At 37.6% G+C, this 19,138-nt stretch overlaps 1 protein-coding gene across 1 annotated transcript; it reads right to left on the reverse strand.

The window, feature by feature from the left end:
• Nucleotides 1-2,805: 2,805 nt before the first annotated feature.
• Nucleotides 2,806-11,426, reverse strand: mmd (monocyte to macrophage differentiation-associated). Its single transcript, XM_042394137.1, has 7 exons — nt 10,953-11,426; nt 9,791-9,872; nt 9,515-9,675; nt 7,316-7,390; nt 7,114-7,215; nt 6,160-6,229; nt 2,806-4,155 (listed from the first exon to the last, which is right to left on the reverse strand). The coding sequence occupies exons 1-7, from the start codon at nt 10,976-10,978 to the stop codon at nt 3,952-3,954; spliced, it is 720 nt and encodes a 239-aa protein (XP_042250071.1). The 5' UTR covers nt 10,979-11,426; the 3' UTR covers nt 2,806-3,951.
• Nucleotides 11,427-19,138: the final 7,712 nt, after the last annotated feature.

The raw sequence follows: 19,138 nt of genomic DNA on the forward strand, positions 1-19,138 counted from the left end.
AACGATGCCTCCCAGACCTGCGGAGCATCTTTTTATGAAATTATACACATATATATACATATAGATATATATATATATATATATATATAGGAAAAAGCCAATAATTAATCCATGTGTATCCCAAAATTACCTCACTGTCGTGTGATTTCACTACCTCACCCGGAAACGTTAACCATAATTCTGAGTCTATTCCAGTGCCTTGAATACACTGACTGTTCCCCAGTCTCTCAGCAATGTAAAGATCTCATCACAGCACCACTCGGATAGGTTCAGATCTGCACTGAAGGGCTTCTTAGTGCATCAAAAAAAAAAAAGAAAAAATCAATATATTATATATACGCTGACAACTACTTTCATTTCTTACTTTGGACATTGCAACAGACTTGTAACCATTGTATTCATGGCAACACCAACGGACTGTTTTAGAGTGTAAAAAAAAACAAAAAACATTCAACATAAAGGAGTATTCGGTCTTGTTTGTCATGGAATGGATGCATAACATTTATTTTTGTGCTGTTCAGCCCTCAGCCTCTCCATCTCTGTAATTTGTAGTGTCTAATAAAATCCCAATTCTTTCTGACATGTCTTATGGTATTACTGCTTGTCTACAGTATTCAGAAATTATCACAAATTCTGGAAAAAAAAAAAAAATCAAGCATTTTCTGAGTATTCAATAAAAATGTGTCAATAAAATCAAGTATCATAAAAAAGTGTCTCATCAAAATTTGGCACTAGATGCTTGGACAGATTCTAGTTTAATTAATGTTTCAGATATTTTTTGGTTTAAATCAGGACTTTATTTTATTCAGGCAAAGATGTTCTACAACATCTTTGTGTTAAAACATTATATACCGATTTATTTGATAAGTTTTTGTCAGATTCTGGTAAATAAAAGAGAGATTCTGTATTAAAAAGTTAATTATTGAAGGTAATAAGTACTGAAAAAGGGTATTGTGTTGATATCGGTATATCTTATTAGCAGTAATATCAAAACATTATTGATATTTACTGATTTAAATAATAATTTTGCCAATTATTATTCATTAGTCATTGCAGCCTTTAGAAAGAAAAGAAACCTTCAAGACACATAACTCAAATAAAACCTTTGCACACATCCCGACTGACACGTCAATCAAAAAAAAATCACTCAAACATGTAGCTGAGTTGTTGTTGAGCCACAAGTCGCTGCGAGAGGCGGATGATCAATATTTTCAGCCATTAAATGTGAGCAAGAAATTAAATGAAACATTGATAAAATCCTGAAAATTAACATTTAAATTCTTATATGGCTGCTTAACTGATGCGTTTGAAAAATATGGCTTATTCTGATTTTTTTTTTTAAATGTAATCAAGCTAAAATATAAAAGAAATGTTATTGTTGTGATATGTGTACAGAATCTTAAATATTGCATCGGCAATAAGTATCAAACTTATCGGGTACCAACAGCATCTCTAGCGCAGCGTACTGAAAAGTCACATTTCGTCTTCCATACCTATCTCATATTAATCCAGTGTTACCTGATTTAAATAACAATTTAGCTCATTTCAGACTGTATTGTAGAAGTTCTCGTACAGCTGCTTTGTGTATCAAGACAATTTAATACTGATGTGTTCAGGAAGTTTGACTTATTTTGGTTAATAGTAAAATATTTCTATGTAAAGCAAAGATTTTCCAGCTTTACGCAGCCAATACTGCAGCCTGTCTGAAAAGCTAGTTTTATATGGTATTTTATATTGAATACAGGTAGAAAATGTACTCAAAGGAGGGTTTCTATTTCTTCTTTTTCTCTTGTGTCTGTGCAGGAAGTGCGTTTGTGTAACGAGAGCGATTGAGACAATCAATGCAAACAGAATTAAAAAAGGGAAACCTGAGAGTTCTCATTATGAATGATGATGATGCGGATCCGGAGGCGCAGACGTGGTGCATTTTTCCATCTTTTATTATTGTCACATTAGAAAGGTGATACTCAGTATAGTGGAGGAGCATTCATGTATATGCAGCACCATTAACAGCCAATGGAACAGACAAGAAGCAGTTTGTTTTTTTTTCCCTGCAAAGGCCAGGATTCATGTAATCAACATAATATACAAACGTTACAAAACAGAGTGGTTAAGGAAAAAAAAAAAATCGATCATTTCATATTTAAAAAATATGCAATCATTCAGCTCCACGCGTCACTAAAGGAGGAAAAGGATTTTATGAATCGGAGAGAGTCGTATTAAGAGGAATTTACAAAACCAACAGCAAAAAAACATGACGTGAGGTTTCTTCACTGGTTCGACACACTTCAGGAAACCAAAACAGGAAACACTGGTCGTCCTAGTGGTGCAAAATCAAAAAAACTGAGAGAGAGAGAGAGAAATCAGAGGAAATGTAATACTGGTCTACAGTAAAACGTTGGTGCATAAACACACTCTACTGCACTCTGTTCACATTAATTATACAGTGGAAAAAAAATGATCTCCTCGTACTGCCTGAGCTGATTTTCTCTCGTCATTTGGCTCATTAACTAAATCCCACCTCACCCGTCTCACCTCCACACACGCTGAAACGCTGTCGATTAGAGCTGCAACTGACGATTACTTTCATTATCGATTAATCTGTCTGTTATTATTGATTATTTTGGTCTTTAAAATGTTTCCCAGAAGCCGAGGTGACGTCCCCGAAATGTCTCGTTTTGTCCACAACCCAAAGATATTCAGTTTAACTGTCGTAGAAGATTAAAGAAAGCAGAAAATATTCACATCTGAGAAGCTGGAATCAATTTATTTCCTCTAAAACAACAAAAAAAAAGACTCAAAACGATTAATCGATTATCAAAATAGTTGGCGATTAACTTAATAGTTGGCAACAAACCGATTAATCGTTGCAGCTCTACTGTCAAATCATCCTCGTACAACATCCCTCCAGCAGGGGGCGCTGAATAAATACTAACAGGAGAAACTCTGGTTCCCTGGAAACTGCATTTGGTTATCAATAAAAAAAAACAACACAAACTAGAAGAATCTGATAAGATGGGTATGTGTAAAAACAAATCAAAAGAGAAACAAGTGGAAATAAATGATCAAACGTCCATTTAGGAGCATTTTCTTGTCATTTCCTTCTTTTTTTTTTTTACCTGACTTGAAAAACACCAGCAGAGCAAAACCAAGCACTGACTGACTGACTTCACACAGTCTGTATTCACTATTGATTAGGGCTGGGTATCAAACATCTTATTGATACAGAGCAACATCAAACATGCGGTCAAATTCATACTCTATCTTTCTATCAGTTAGTTTTTGGGATTTTACTTTGGCAAAGTTGCTTTTGTTTTTCAGACCTTTGGTTTCTTTTGTTGAAATAAGAATATTTCTATCAGAATTTCTGCTATCAGAAGTGAAAATCAGATGTTTGGGGTGTTTTCAATCAATACCCAGCCCTACTACCGAGAAGAACTGACTTTTTTAGCACCTCGTTCGATATCTCCAGTGTTCAAATCCCCTGCTGATAACGAGAAATCTCCAGGTTTTGACACTCGACTGTGGAATGTGACTCACTTCAAGTGATACAAAAAGACCGCTATAAAATTTCTCAAATACTCATCGATGTGCCGAGGTTAGTACGAAGTGTAAAAAGTCAAAATTCCCTCCCTCCCTCCCTCCCTCCCTGTCGTTTTTTTATTTTTTTATTTTTTGAAATATTGAAGTCGTACAAAACAACTCTGAAAGTAGTTTTTGTTCGTTGGGAGACGCTGAGAAAAAAAAAAACTGTTCTCCTCCACGTTAGAAAACAGTAAACAATTCATGGTCAGAAATTTTCGTAAACTTTTCGGCTGTCGCTGCAGCTTTAGCGGGCAGTTGAGGGAGTTGAGTGTGCGGGCGCCTCTGCTCAGGAGCACAGTTGCTTAGAGGGGGATGGGGGGGGGGGGGGTGAGAGGGGGAGCACCGGCATCCAGCCCCCCGCCATGGTCACGAGTCGAGGAGGGTTTCGGCGCTGGGAGCCTTGTAGAGGTATTTCCAGATGGCGTAGTAGTGCACGGCCGCAGCCAGCGCCACGAACACGTGCCAGATGGCGTGGGCGAAGGGGATGACGCCGTCACTCTTGAAGAAGAACACGCCAAGGCAGTAGATGAGTCCTCCGCAGGCCAGCTCGTGAAGCCCCTCCGTGTTGCTCTGCAGAACAAACAACATGACACAAAAGGAAAAACACACTCAGGGTCCAGTTTTTGTTGTTGATTCAACTTCATGGTCATTTTGAAAGATGTAGTTTGTGGTTCAGTTAAACTTTATTGTGTTAAAGGTTATCCCTCTTATGTGTTAAAGCTCTTAAATGAGCTGCTACTTATGAAGAATGAATTCTGCAGCTTTAGCTATTTGCATTAAGTGTAGAACTTAAAGGTAAAAGGACAAAAAAATCATATTTCATTTAAAAATAACAGCATGCAGACAAAAAAAACTGCTCAACTTTTGAGTGTGGTGTTGAAACACACTGTTGTCCCACAAAGCATCACAGAACACAACTGAAAAAATCTGATAAAAACTTAAAAATGTGGCGGTGATGAGGGTTATAAAACATTTTTGTGAGAAAGATTAAAAATTTTCAAATTGTTTAATTTTATTCTACAGTTAGACATCAATAGTCCAGCTGAGATTCATAATTTTGGTGGAAAATCACCTCGGTAACACAGTGTAGTGTTACCATTAGAGCACACTATCATTTACACTATACAGTATTTTTTTTATAAAGCTGCCATATTCACCAAAACCACAAGAGGGCAGCAGACAACACAGATAAACAGATTGAAAATGGCTTGTAGTTACAACAACATGTTGTCAAGCAGGACGAGTCCTGCAAAACCTCAGAGGAACTTCTTTCTTTAATACAACACATTTAGCAGAAACCAGTAAATCCTCTTGCTGGGAACCATCTCAGTGTTTCCCCTCGGCTGAGTGCTTTGGCCTGACAGGGCGGGAGTTAAAACTCAGCAGCAACACATTTCTCCGTTCTCTATTTCTCTGTTTAGCGTCTTCAGGTTCGGCTAACCTGTTGTTGCTAACTTTGGAGCTAACCCCCTTCACTTGTCCAGCAGTTGGGGAAACAACAGACGTGAATTTTTAGCATTTATTAACTGACACACTGTTGTCTGTACTGTACATTTACTGCCAGACCGACAACTTACTGCTGAACTTTTCCTCTGCTCCACTCACATTCAGCTCACTTTTCTGCCACTCACACTCGCTCAACCCCTCGCTCATTATGCACACACATTATGCACCGCCCTATTCCTTAAAAGGAGCAACATCTGGCGGGGGTTCTCGTTAGACCTGTACAATTATAGGGGACACACTGCATCTGAAACACCAACAAGACCTCCAAAGGGTCCGTATGCCTCACTTTGTGAACCACTGCTCTCAAGAAGAAGACACCTCCACCCTGCTGCAGCAGCCTGTTGGCCTGTTGGGTGAATGAAGTGATGCAAATAATCTGAATGTGACTGTAAATACATTAAATGCACAATATGTCATTTTCTGCACTGGGGGGTCTCTCAATCAAAACAACAAAAGATGGAGTTTGATGACAGTATGAATCAGTGTTCATCGTTCAGGATGTTTTTACCGGGAGCTGAATTATCCACAGAGGTCTCCTCCCCTCCAAAACAATGGACCCACTGATTAAAACCAGTAAAAACACTGACTAAGGCAGTTTCATGTTAAAAATCAGTGTTTTTCCGAGGCTGTTCGGCGGACACAGGAGGGACTGTGTTTCTCTGATAACTTAAGATCCAGACGTCCGATGACTAAAATCCTTCATGTGCTTAAAATATGAACTTAACAACAACCAAGATCTAAAAAGTTCATTGTAACAATTGTGTCTTAAAACTGAATAAAAGTCAATTATGAGACTGTCAGACAACCACAACGCTGACGCATGTGCACAAGATAACCATCTAGTACGCATGTACTCTGTGGTGGAGGAGGTATGACGCCATTGACAGGTGATCAAACGGACCATAACTTTCATTAAATTACAGATTTCTCTGGTTTTGAAAACTGTTGGAAACATTTGGGATAATGTAAGCACACAACTGAACAACGTATATAACATAGGTCTGGTTGTTTTTAGACATTTTAATGCAGAACAGTTACATACTATAGCTTTAAAAGATAATACATTACCATTGACGTCACCACTGATGCGGGGAAAAAACCCATCGTCAAATAGAAGGCCAGCTCAACAAGTTTATATCTGTGAAGACAAACAAACAAGTTCACCGACGAGGTCGACGTGATGAAAATAAAAGCAAATTTCAAGCACCAGAGAGAGAAGAAACAAATCTTCAGAGAGTTTTTACAGAAAAAAATATTATTTTATTGCAATAAAAACACCATTTCAGCGAATGTTGAGCAGTTTCCAAAGAGCCAAAAGACCCTTTTACTGTTCGCTGGAATTTATCTAGTTAAAAATAACTAACAAATCTGGCAAAAGCAACCTATTTGTGGTTTGATAAAGCTTATAAATTTAGAAAAAATAACATAGAATTAGAATAACAAAAGGATTTTTTCTTGGAGGAACACTGAATGCATAAAAAGGTCTGAACAGTCAGTAAGTGACTCAGCACAAACAATGAAATGAAGCACAGACAGAACTCGTCTAACCTGCCTTAAAAACTCTACAGATCAACTGATAACACATCTGATATACACAAAACAGACGGGCAGGAGGAGGAGGAAGCTGCAGACTCAAAACACGTATTTAACTGACTTTCAAACAGAACTGCACTTGAGTAGATTATACAAATTTTATGGTAAAATTTTTTAAATTTACCTTTTGAAATTTGAATGAATCCAGCACTTCTCTGTGAGTATGAAAGTATTAAAAGTATGAACTTTGTTTCTGCTTTGTTTTTATTCTCCTTTTGTGATTTTTTTTCGTTTGTGTGTCTTGTTGGAATATTCAAATTGGGTTTTTTTGCCCAACCAACACTCCAAAACCCAAAGACATTCAGTTTGGAGCTAAATCCTGATTTTTTTTTCCTTGAAAAGTGACTTTTACAGCACATTTAACAAATTGGTGCTGCAGGTTATAAAAGGTAGTAAAGTGGTGCAGGTTAACTGTGTGATCAGACTCACTTTTCATGATAGTTGAAGACATAAATGGTTCCAGCAGCAGCCATCAACCACACAAACCAGCGCATGTGTGCTGCTAGAGGGCCTAGTTCACGCAGGTTCAACCTGAGAGGAGGAGGAAACAAAAAACAGTATATATACCTGTGTTAGTTCTCCATGTCTGAAGATACATGTGAGTGTATGCGGTCGTCTGTCTGACACTCACCAGGGTGTGTACGAGGCAGCGATGAAGAAATAGATGACGACTCTGTCACACATGTGGAAGCAATGTTCCATTGACCTGAAACAAACAACAAACAGGTGAACACGTTATTTCTTGTTAACTCACTGACGTGCGAAGAAGAAGGATTATTTGGATTTTCTTTCTGGCAGTGATGTCACGTTCCCACAAAAGAACTGAGTGGTTCAAAGAGTGGAAGAAACAGAAACTCAAACCTCAACAGTCAAAACTTCAAGATGTAGAAAAGGAAAAAGAATCTACAGTTGAATTAGTACGAAGTTGCTTCACGTTGTTGTTTTTGTTCTGTATGATGATGAATGTAAATACAGTGTGTATTTACTTAAAGGGGACTTATTATGCTCATTTCCAGCTCTATATTTTTTATTCTGGGACTCCATCAGAGTAGCTTTGCATGATTCACAGTTCAAAAAACTCCGTTCAGCGTCCGTCTTTTAACAGGCTGTTTTAGCTCCTGTCTCTTTAAGGCCCAAGGAGCAGCTGTATCAGAGTCGTGTTAAGTTACTGCTGATGAAAACCCAACATTTCCTGCCTTTGCCACTTTATATAAAAATATGTAACATATATAACATAAAAATATAAATAAATATAAAAACTTTTAAATGACTAAATAACAGGAGACACAACCGGGCAACACAATAACATATGATATTTGTAGCTGTTTGTTCAGATCAGTTAGAAATAACGCAGGGAGGAATAGTCCTGGTGCGCTGTGCATGGAGCAGATAACCATATCAAGAAATCTGTCACGAGCTGACAGCTCGAGTTGAAAGTAGAAAAAAACGACATTGTAACATCATATATATATATATATATATATATATATATATATATATATATATATATATATATATATATATATATGACTGAAAATAAGGAAAAGTATAAAAGGTCCCCTTTAAGTGATTATCTCAGACTGCACAGGAACCTGACACACCTGATCACCATTTTTCAGTGGCAACATGTGAAGAGCATCTCACCACAGTGAATGCAGCGTTAATTAAAATACTTACAGATTTCAGTTTTAAAGAAAAAACACCACGGCAGAATGCACATTCACAAGACAAAAACCAAACCTTCCTCGTGCTGGTTTTGTATCATTAATTGTACTTAAATGTTTATTTCAACTGTGAGCTCAGAAAAACACTCCCTTCCTTTGCATTTTAAAATAAGTCATCACATCCAGCGCACAAGGGAAATACATACAGTAAATTTACCAAAAAGTTTATATAATATCAGTTGTCAGTAAGGCTGGATATTGCACCTTTAAAAAAACATTTTAGGTACTGACTGAAATGTGTTTTCTAATTATTGGGTGAAAGCTGGACTCAAATGTCTGGTCAGATTCATCATCTTGTTTATTCGTTCTTTGATTGGATAGTTCCTGATTGAAATGAAAATGCTGCCAGTTTTAGATAGTAGTTTATTTAGTTTGTGTATAGCTGCCTGTGTTTAGATGACACTTAACATTTGAGAGCTTTGGCTTCTCTTTTTAAAACGAAAAAGAAGATTTTGTCTAAATTTCTAAAAGTGTTTTTTCATATCAGTAACAAAACTCAGGTATTGTATGGGCAAAGATGTAGAAATATGCCATAAAATACGTCACCATTGTTGTCAGATATCAATAAAAAGTCCAATATAGTATTTGTAATCATGGCGATGCCTCCGATGCAACTTAAACAACGCAAAACACACAGAACAACCAAAAAGGAAACCAGCAGAAAAAGAAAGACGTCTTCAAAGCAAATGCGATGGTGACGATAATTCTCTTGAACAAATAAAAAGTCTTTTAAGTCTTTGAGTCTCTGCTCCACAAAAGGAGATAAAAGACTTTAGCAATTCAACTGTTGAACACAGTTCTCAGTAAGAGGAACAGAAAAGATTTCACATGAAACTTGATACTAATATGGAAAATAGCAGTGAGCCAGAAAGACGAAGCAAAGCCAAAAAAGGAAGTTAAAGAATGAAAGAAAGATGAACACATCCTTGTCAACAGTCGGGTATCAGTGTGGTTTTATTCCTTGAGGGGAAACTGATATTAAACACTAATACTAACAGCTGTCATACACTCAACTGCTTGATTGTATCATGTTATCTTCTCTGTGCATACATGTTTTTATGACAGCTGTCAGTATCGGTTCCCTGCAGATTGTTTGTTCTCCTCACCTCATGTGGCTCTTCTTCCAGGTGATGATATGAAACACGGTGGAGACCAGGAAGAGGGCGCACAGGCCCATGCCGTACACCCAGGCGGTGATCCTCTCCCAGCGGTTGTCGGACAGACGGTGCAGCAACGCCATGCCCACGAAGGCTGGCACAATGAGGAACTACGAGAGAGGACGATGAAACCACTCAAAGACATTCACAACAAAATCTCACTACTACTGACTTTGAGCAACTTCCAATGTGAGATTGTGTCATCTACGTTACAAAACCACTCACTGCATGAGTGTAGCAGTTTGCAGCATGCTCATAGCAGGTGGGCTGGTAGCGGCAGTTAGCAGAGGCCCGTCTGTTCATGAACCTGAAACACACAAAAACAAAAAAATAAACAACTATGGAAGAATGATTAAACTCTCTGTAGCTTCTCTCCAACGAGCCATTTGTCTTGAATCTGTCTCGACCAAGAGAGGACTGCTGAAAATGCTGATTTAAGGACGTAAAGTAGATTCTAGTGTTCAAAACAATAAAGAAAATGAACCATCAACAGTGCATGTATTCCTGTATCTACTATAGAGCTGCAAACTTTATGCAACTTGATTCAAAATGTAAATGTGCTTTTAAAAGAACAAGTTCACAGTTTTTGAAGTGTGTCTTAAAACAGCAGTCAGGTGTCTATATGAGCAGTGAAAGAGGGTTTTCCTCGCTGTAATCATTCCTCCTGTTCATACCGGCTATTAAAAGATCCTTCAAATGTGCTTTCAGTGTAAGTGACGGAGGACGAAATGCACAGTGTGTCCACACAGTCATGTAAAAGTTCTTGTGAAGCTTATATGAGGCTTCAGCAGTCTGAGTTAGTCATATCAAGTGGATATCTGACACATTTACAGTCTTTTTAGCATCAAATTCCCTCTTTGTGTTTCTTCGGACAGTGTTTCCCTGTTGAGCTGCGGTGCAAAGAGGGATTCTGGCACTAAAAAGACTGTAACGTTGAAAGAGATCTACTTGATGCTGAAGCTTCATATTCGCTTCAGATAAACTTTTAAATACATTTTAGCACAGAAGGAGGACTGTGGATTTTACATTGTAAATGCATTATGAGGAGATCATTTAATAGCCGGTATGAACAGGAGGAATAATTACAGCAAGAAAAACCTGTTTCACTTTTCATTTGGGCTCCTGACTGTTGTCTATTCCTTTCATTTAAAGTTCATATGTCATAAAGTAATTAACTGTTGTGTTACTGCACCTGAAAGGAAAACAGGTTTTCATTATGTTAAAAGAACATGAAGAATGAGGTAACAAACAACAACCGACGAGCTTTTCCTCTGATTATCTGACACATGAGAGTTACATTATCAATATAACCAAAAACAAATTCAAATCAGAAATCTTTGCCTGATGCATCATTTTAACAACAGGCATATTTTCAGATTTCACCCACCTCTGTAAGCTGTTCACTCTCTTCATTTCAGTGTCTTATTTACCAAGAAGAGATAGGAAAAAGGAGGAAGAAAAAAATCTGCAAACGCCAGCAAACAAAAGATTTGGCTGCCTTTGGCTGCGTTACAAAGGGAGGAATAAAACAATAAACTGTCCTGACAAAGCAAAGAAAACGGAAGGCCTAGCATTAGCCAGCTAGCTAACGTTATATGCTACTCATAAGCTAACTTTCTCTACAGCTACAAGGCACCGGCAGCTTTAATACTCCTACTACAAAGGCACCATTTTAGTCTTTTTCTTAAGACCATCCTGTAATAAATACTGGTTCACTCCCTCTTCTTGGAGCTACAAATATCCATAGCGGCATCCAGGACCAACAGGAGGGAGGAGAAAAAAAAGACCCCAGCAAGCAAGCAGCCCCACCGTTCAATGACAGGCAGCTCCCCGCTGAGCCGCTAAACACTCAAGTATGATTTCAGTTTGTGCCCCACCGCCCTAACGGTGGTGAGATGTTGAGTGGCAGCGCTTCGAGCCAATGAACAGCGAGACGACCGGCTCACCGGCCAATCAGATGTCAGGTAGGCGTTGTCTTAGAGGAGAGCGTGACAGTCACATTCTGGATATGCATGTGTTGATTGAAAGACAGAAAGAAACACGCAAATAAATAAACAAATGTCAAAATACCGGGAAATGGTTTAGGTCTACGGCTTTTTTTCATGTTTTTCTTTAACTCCTCTTTTCTGGAAGTGGTTTCTGTTTGTTATGATATTCAGTGACTGTGACAGTGACAGTTTGTGATTGTATTTGCATGTTTCAAGACTGTATCATGCTTATTTTAACTGTTATTTGCAAGGCATGGCCGAATATAAGAAAACAGATGCAATATAGAATAACATAGTACTTTCTAAGGCCACTTAAATAGTAGCTAATGGCTTAATGGTTAATTAATGGGTGATAAATAATTTTACTTATGCTTTATAAATCATTTATAATTCAGTATAAGACCTTAAAGAACAGGTTCTCAATTTTTCAAGTGTCTTTCAAGTGTTAAAACAATACTGTAGTCAGTCCCAAATGACTGAAACATGTTTTTCTTGCTGTAATCATTCCTCCTGTTCATACTGACCATTAGAAGATCCCTTCATAATGCACTTACAATGGAAGTGATGGGAGACAAAATCCACAGTCCTCCTTCTGTGCAAAAAATGTATTTAAAAGTTTATCTGAAGCTAATATGAAACTTCAGCGTCCAAATGAGTCAAATCAAGTAGATATCTTTCAACGTTACAGTCTTTTTAGTGCTAAAGTTCCTCTTTTTGTTACTATACTTCCACCGCAGCTCAATAGGGAAATACTGTCTGAGGAAACACAAAGAGGGAATTTGATGCTAAAAAGACTGTAAATGTGTCAGATATCCACTTGATATGACTAACTCAGACTGCTGAAGCCTCATATAAGATTCACAAGAACTTTTAAATGCATTTTTGCATAAAATGACTGAATGTGGATTATGGCCTCCATCACTTACATTGAAAGCACATTTGAAGGATCTTTTAATAGCCGGTATGAACAGGAGGAATGATTACAGCAAGGAAAACCTCTGTCACTGCTCATATGGACACCTGGCTGTTGTTTTAAAAACTGTGAACTTGTCTTTTAAAAGCACATTTACATTTTGAATCAAGTTGCATAAAGTTTGAAAAACTGTGAACTTGTCCTTTAAAGTGAAAAATCCTCCTCCGTCTTTAGGAAGACTGCTCTGGTAACTGTTTGACCTCTGACCTTCTGGAAAAGAGCTACAGGGCAACTGGACCAAAATGAATTTATTAATTTATTATCATGTAAGACTGCAGACTGTTATAAATACACATTTTTAAAATTAAATATTTAACATTTTAAACAACAGAATTGATGGTTTACAATGTTTACAACTCCAGAAGTGATGACTTGATTTTCACAACCTGGCAACCCAGTAGTTGTTCTTATATTTATTAAGGCTTATAATTAATCTATAAAGCATTAGTCTATCCTTCATTAACCATTAATTAATTAGAAAGTGGTGGGCTTTTGTGATTAAAAATACAATACTGATATATTTTCTGTTGTATCATGCATTTAGATTTGAATAGAGGTAGAAAGATCAGTTTAGAAAAAAGTGTCGCAGCGAGCGTTTGTTGAATTTATGAGTTCAAATTGGAAAAATATCAACTCACATGAAAACATAAATTACAGACAGACTGTTTGTAACTTCAAGGCTTGCAAAACCAAAGTTTGCCAAAGATATAAATGTGTGGGAGATGAGTAGCACATTTTGTTTGAATGTAATACAAGAGTGAAAAAAATAGGAATAAGTATTATTTAAACTGACCATCTACTGCGTGTTCAAGTTAAATTTGTTGTATAAACCAAGAGTTTTTACCTTTGTTAAAGTGCTTATGAAGTACTTCTGTATTCCAAACAATAATAACACGGCCTCAAGTCCATAAAATCTGAATTTCAGTCTAATTTAGTTTATTTTTTGTCATATTTTCTACATAGCTTTCGGCATGTTCTGTTAAACAAAAGATGTTCTTGTCAAGCACGCATGTTACATAAGCAGTTCCTCTCAGATGGAAGATGCAACACTGAACACAGTGGTTTGTGTCAACAACATAAACACAACATGAGATTAACTGTAGACTAAAAGACAACCAGAAACAGCATCCAGCATGTATTAATATACACAAAGAAATGAATAACTTTCGTTTTCCCAACATCTAAGTAGAGTTGTTGCAAAAAAATCCGAGGAGCCTGATGTTGCAGCAGACAAGTGAACTGCACACACAGTGTCACGCTATAACAGCCCCCGTTACATAATAGAGCTGCAACTTGATCAGTGACTCTTAGATTTAACAGTGTTTATGTAAGACCAAAGTTCAATCCTCAGGCTTAATGAAGTTCAAGCTGTACACTCTGGTGTTAAACGCTGCTGCGCACAACAAAGACAAAAAAATACAGTTGAAGCAAGAGTTATATGACAAATCCAAACTGCTCAGTTCTCTATTTTTACTTTTATCCAAAGAGAAAGCACAACATTATAAAACCTCTTACTCTGGAGAGGTCAGGTAGTGCGCTATAACCTAATAAATATATAAGTATGTCTATGCGGTACATGTAGCAGTTACCGTACCAGTGAGAGCAGATAATGGGATTGATCTAGACCAAGAGAAAGAGCTCATTGTCCGTGTTTTAAAAAAGGACATTAGCACAGACAACGGGAGAATGCCAGAGGCCATATGTCAGCGGACAGTGTCTCCTTGTTTCTGGCTTCAGTCTGGTTTTTTTCCCCTCTCCCCGTGCTGCTTCGCTAACACCTCTAATGTGACCTGAGAGCCAAACGCAGGTTTTGGCGTTGTGTCACAGAAGCTCAGGATGACTTCCTGTTCCTGGCTGTAAACAATCCCACCTGTAGTTTGACAGACTTGTCGCACTGATCGCTTGTTTTCTCTGCTGTTTAACCTGCACGCTTACATCACACAAAACAGCTGTATCAGCTTACAGCCCACCTGTGTGCTTTTATAACTGTGTTGAACAGTTGAGAGCGATTATTGGATTTAAAGTTCACTGTAAAAATAAAAACATTTTGATCATTTTTTTATAAACTTGAAGTCTTTTGATTTGAATGAATGTGCTGCCTTCACTTAACTCATTAAATTAAGTTTCTGAAGAAACATATCAGCATATGAACAGCAAATTGTATCATTTTTGCAACTTTTTTTTACTTATTCTTATTATTTATTTTCATTTTACTGGAGTTTTTGCCCTAATTTTGACTTCCCAACATGCATTGTTTAAGAGTTCAAACTCTCCAGAGACCCTTTTTTTTTTAAAACATAAAACATACATGATGGAAACTTGCTGTGTGTCTTTAATACATGTTGAGATATCTGGTATCAGATTCGGCCCCGACCTCCGTACACTCATAATTTAACGAGGTCACTGAGAGCAGCCGTCTTTGTTGTCTTTGTACAAAGCGTCTCCAGCAGCTGCAGCTTGTGACGAAGGAAGAAGTGACTCTTCAAATTGAGAAAATATAAATGAAACGTTTATTGAGCTCGTTATCTCTGGCAGAGTTCAGACTTAATTCAGTTTTACTCACGAGACAACTTTGAACTAATTACTCGACTTTAATTCAGTTAACTCACATTTTTAAGGCAGTTTATGTTTCTACACTGTTTTACATTGCTGCAGTTTATGACATCATTGGCTCCAATAGAGAGAATATTAAATCTCATCTGAAAACATACTTTTATCAAAGAGCCTTTTCCTGATTTTACTTTCAATTGTTTTTTTATTTCTGTTTTATTCGTTTTAAATGTTTTATCTTACATTGGAATTGGTTTTATTTGTCTTTAAAATCCAATGATTTTTAGATTTGTCTGTTTTAAATTGCTGCCCTATTACTGCACTTTTATTTTATAGTAAAAAACAGAAACCAAAAGCAGCCAGACCTTTAATAACTTGATTTATTTAAGAAGTAAGCCACTGTTTTGGAGGTTTTAGGTTATGGTTAATTAGTCTGATTGAGGTCTGGGTACATTATTTAGTTTAGAGTTAGGATGAATTACATCTACGGTCCAACCACACAGGTGTTTTCACTTATGCTGGCATGTACAGACTGAGCTGAACCGACATCTCCATCACTTCTGTCCTGCCAGTTTTCTTGCACGTTTGCATTTTGCAGTTTGCAGCGCAGTCGCAGGTCAGTCGACTTTTATTCAGCTTTGATCCGCAAACTCACAAATCGGTCAACAGATGATGCGATGAAATGGAGAAGTTATTATTCTTGCAGTGTCCCGTTAACCCTGTTGACACAATATTACACCACAAGACTACAAACTCCAACCTCAGCTTGACCATCAAAGGTCTAATCAGTCAGAATAACTGGTGTCTATTGTTTTAAACATGGTTTTACTCTGAAAATCTGCCTTGTCTGAGTCCACAAAATCTACTCTTTTATGTCAGGACATGATATTACATTGAGATGAGATGATTTTTACCATTTTTTATTAAATTATTTTGAGGATAATTAACTGTGGGACATGTTCAGGTCAACTGTACTTTACTTAGAAATCAACTACGTATTTCTATGAATGTTAAGAGCAATATTAAAGAGTTTGGGTTATAATATGTTTTGAAAAATGAGGTTGAAATAAATTAACTTGCTTTTACACATCGGTGGTTTAAGATTGAATGATTTATTTTGTACAAATATCTAAATATATATGTATTGAAGAGATGGTTGTCTTGTATGTTTTGTACTGTAATAATTCTGCTGACTAATAAACCTTTTTTACAGCATAAATTTTGACTTGTCATAGTAGGAAAAGCACAGCTGTTACATGGTTTTGTAAGCCGTGACAGTGTGACAGGACGCTGAAGCGAAACAGAATCTACCCATTTTATTATGTAGACCTGTGCTTTTCCTACTGTGACATGTCAAAATGTCCTCTGTGAAAAAGGTCTGTTGATGGATAACGTCATGGTCACCTCTGCTCTCCCCCCCCCCCCCTGTCTTCTTCCTCTCTAGCTTTAGATCTTCCCTAATGACACAGTCAGGCCGCATTTCACTTCTCATTCATTCCTGTGGAACGAAGAGAGAGAGACGCATTCAATCCCAGTCATGAAACGACCCACCAGTTTCACTTCACGCTGAGTTCAATCTGGTTTAACTTTAACGCATGAAATTGCGAGGCTCTCCGGTGTCCAGCCAGTATGAGAGAGAGGGGTGGGACTGACCTCTTATTTAAGAAATATTGATTGTTGGCTGTAGTGAGTGCAGAGAGAGTGACAGTACAGTTTTTGCTAATATGCAGTAAGCCTATACTATATAGACTTCTCTTATTAGCTCCCATAGTTTATGTTTACAACCCTACCCACGCTGTTTCCTATCCTGCTCCTGCTTTTGGCCACACCACAATGCAGATTTTGTTCTGACGGCAGCTTAATGCCCCGCTTCATGTCACGGGATTTACCCTAATTACCAGCTTCTGGCTTGTAAATAGAGTTGACGTCAGCATCTGACTCGTAATTGCTACTCTGATTTTTCTGACTTAAATAACACAGACGTGCCCGGAAAAAGCAAACAAACACTGATCTCTCACATCAATCAGGTCTGTTGATTAAAGATTAAATGATAAATCAATTGACATAGTGTTTATTAATCCTCACACAACCAACTCAGCAACCATACGGCCACCAGAATTTCAATTTGGCATGATGTCTCAGCCAATGAGAGAGCTCTTCTCCATCCATGACTCACAGTTTGACCCTCCGACAGACGTCTGCAAATATATTTAATAAGATAAAGCTTTTTACATCCTAAAATGTCTGTATTGTATTGTAGGTTGCAGTGGGTGAAATTTCATCACAGAGCTACTGTACGGATAGTTTCTAAATGTCCTGTTATCTCACCTGCCTGATAAGTCAAAGCAGTCAAAGTTTTGACACAATTTCAATGTCTCATGAGGGTCAGACGCTCGCTGACCTAGTTTCAGTGTCCTACGCTTTTCCTCTCAGCTGATAGAAAACATGAAAATCCTCCACAATCACAAACTAGTGGAGACTCTTGTTCAGCAGACGATCAACACAACAACTTCTCTTTGACCTTATGGGGCAGATATAGTGCACTGTGTAGGTGGGAGTGCCCTCAGAATAAAAGAGGCTTTATGTACACACGTGACCCGGGGGTTAAACAGCTTTGTAATTGGTTTACTGTTTCACGCTAGAATGCAGAGGCCATAGTTTTACCTTGTATAGGGACAGGGAAGGTGAGGAAATCAATATGGAGGAAGGTTATCTGACTGTAATTTAGAGACTATAAGTGTTAAAACTGTCTGAGAAAGTAATCGTCAGCACAGAAAACCAGAGCTGCACTTTTAAAACTTTTGACAGATGCAGAAAATTTGTTAACACAACAAAGATTTTAAGAAAAACATCAATGATTGGCTGCAAAATATGTCAACTGGAAGTTTAATTGATCAGTTGTTTGGTCTATAAAATGTCAGAAAGTTGTGAAGAATGTTTCCCAGAGACCAAGGTGACGTCCTCAAATGTCTCCACAACCCAAAGATATTTAGTTTATTATCACAGAAGATTAAAGAAACCAGAAAATATTCACTTTTGAGAAGCTGGAATCAGAGAATTTGGTCATTTTCTCCTTAAAAAAATTACTCAAAACGATAATTGATTATCAAAGTAGTTGGTGACTAATTGAATAGTTTCTATTTCCATAAATGTGCCTGTGCCAGTTGAAGGTGCAGTATGTAGAATTTAGCGGCATCTAGTGGAACAGACTTGACAGAAATGGAACATAATATTCATAAGTATGTTTTAATTAGTGTATAATCACCTGAAACTATGAATTGTTGTGTTTTTGTTAGGTTAGAATGAGCCCTTTATTTCTACATCATGGATGTATAAGGAGAACTGGATGCAGTGTCGGAGGCGAGACCCCGTTCATTCCTATGAAAGTTGCTCAGTGGCGCATGAAGCTAAAAAAGTTCAACAACTTCCGCATTGCTTCTGCATCTGTGCGGCCCATAGAGCATGCGCAGTAGTGACTTTCGCTGGCCAAGTCGGCTACTTCCGGTTTAGCCCTCCAGCTAACTTGAAAGGTGAATGAAACAATTCAATTGTGCGGCACTTCGAGGCTTTTGAAATGTGATCGGACCAAATGGATCAAATTCTGATAGTGAGACATTTTGTTGGGGTTGTGATGCTCAAAAAAATGTATCCGCTGATTTACAGACGTCTCTTTCACAATGTAAGTCTATGGAAAACAGTCTTTTTGGGCCAGTGTGCATCACGTGACGTTGTAATTACACAATTTGGCCACTATGTCAAATTTGCTTCAAAGCCCGGCGCTCTTCCTGTATCCAGTTCTCTTTATACATCCATGATCTACATAGGGAGTGCCCAGAACGGACAAACCAAAGACTGACTCTAGAAAGCGCTTCATGGCCACCGTATGTTCTCCTGCACGCTTGGAAAATGAGGGTGAGGGTTCAGCTGGCTGCAATCTGCAACCCCACCATTAGATGCCACTAAATCTTACACACTGGTCCTTTAAATTTAGATCAGGTTAGTTATATATAGTATATTTCTGCAGTATACAAATATCTTTATTCACCTGAATGCAAAACTAAA

The sequence above is a fragment of the Thunnus maccoyii genome, chromosome 18 (genome assembly GCF_910596095.1).
Source record: "Thunnus maccoyii chromosome 18, fThuMac1.1, whole genome shotgun sequence".
Classification (NCBI taxonomy): Eukaryota; Metazoa; Chordata; class Actinopteri; order Scombriformes; family Scombridae; genus Thunnus; species Thunnus maccoyii.

Bases quoted from the DNA above. Each gene is read 5' to 3' on its own strand.
- mmd (XM_042394137.1), bottom strand. From the start codon at position 10,978: ATGAAGAGAGTGAACAGCTTACAGAG. The intron at 7,216-7,315 runs GTGAGTGTCAGA...TCCTCCTCTCAG, and splicing joins GCTGCCTCGTACACACCCTG to GTTGAACCTGCGTGAACTAG. The intron at 6,230-7,113 runs GTGAGTCTGATC...TTGTCTTCACAG, and splicing joins GTCTTCAACTATCATGAAAA to ATATAAACTTGTTGAGCTGG.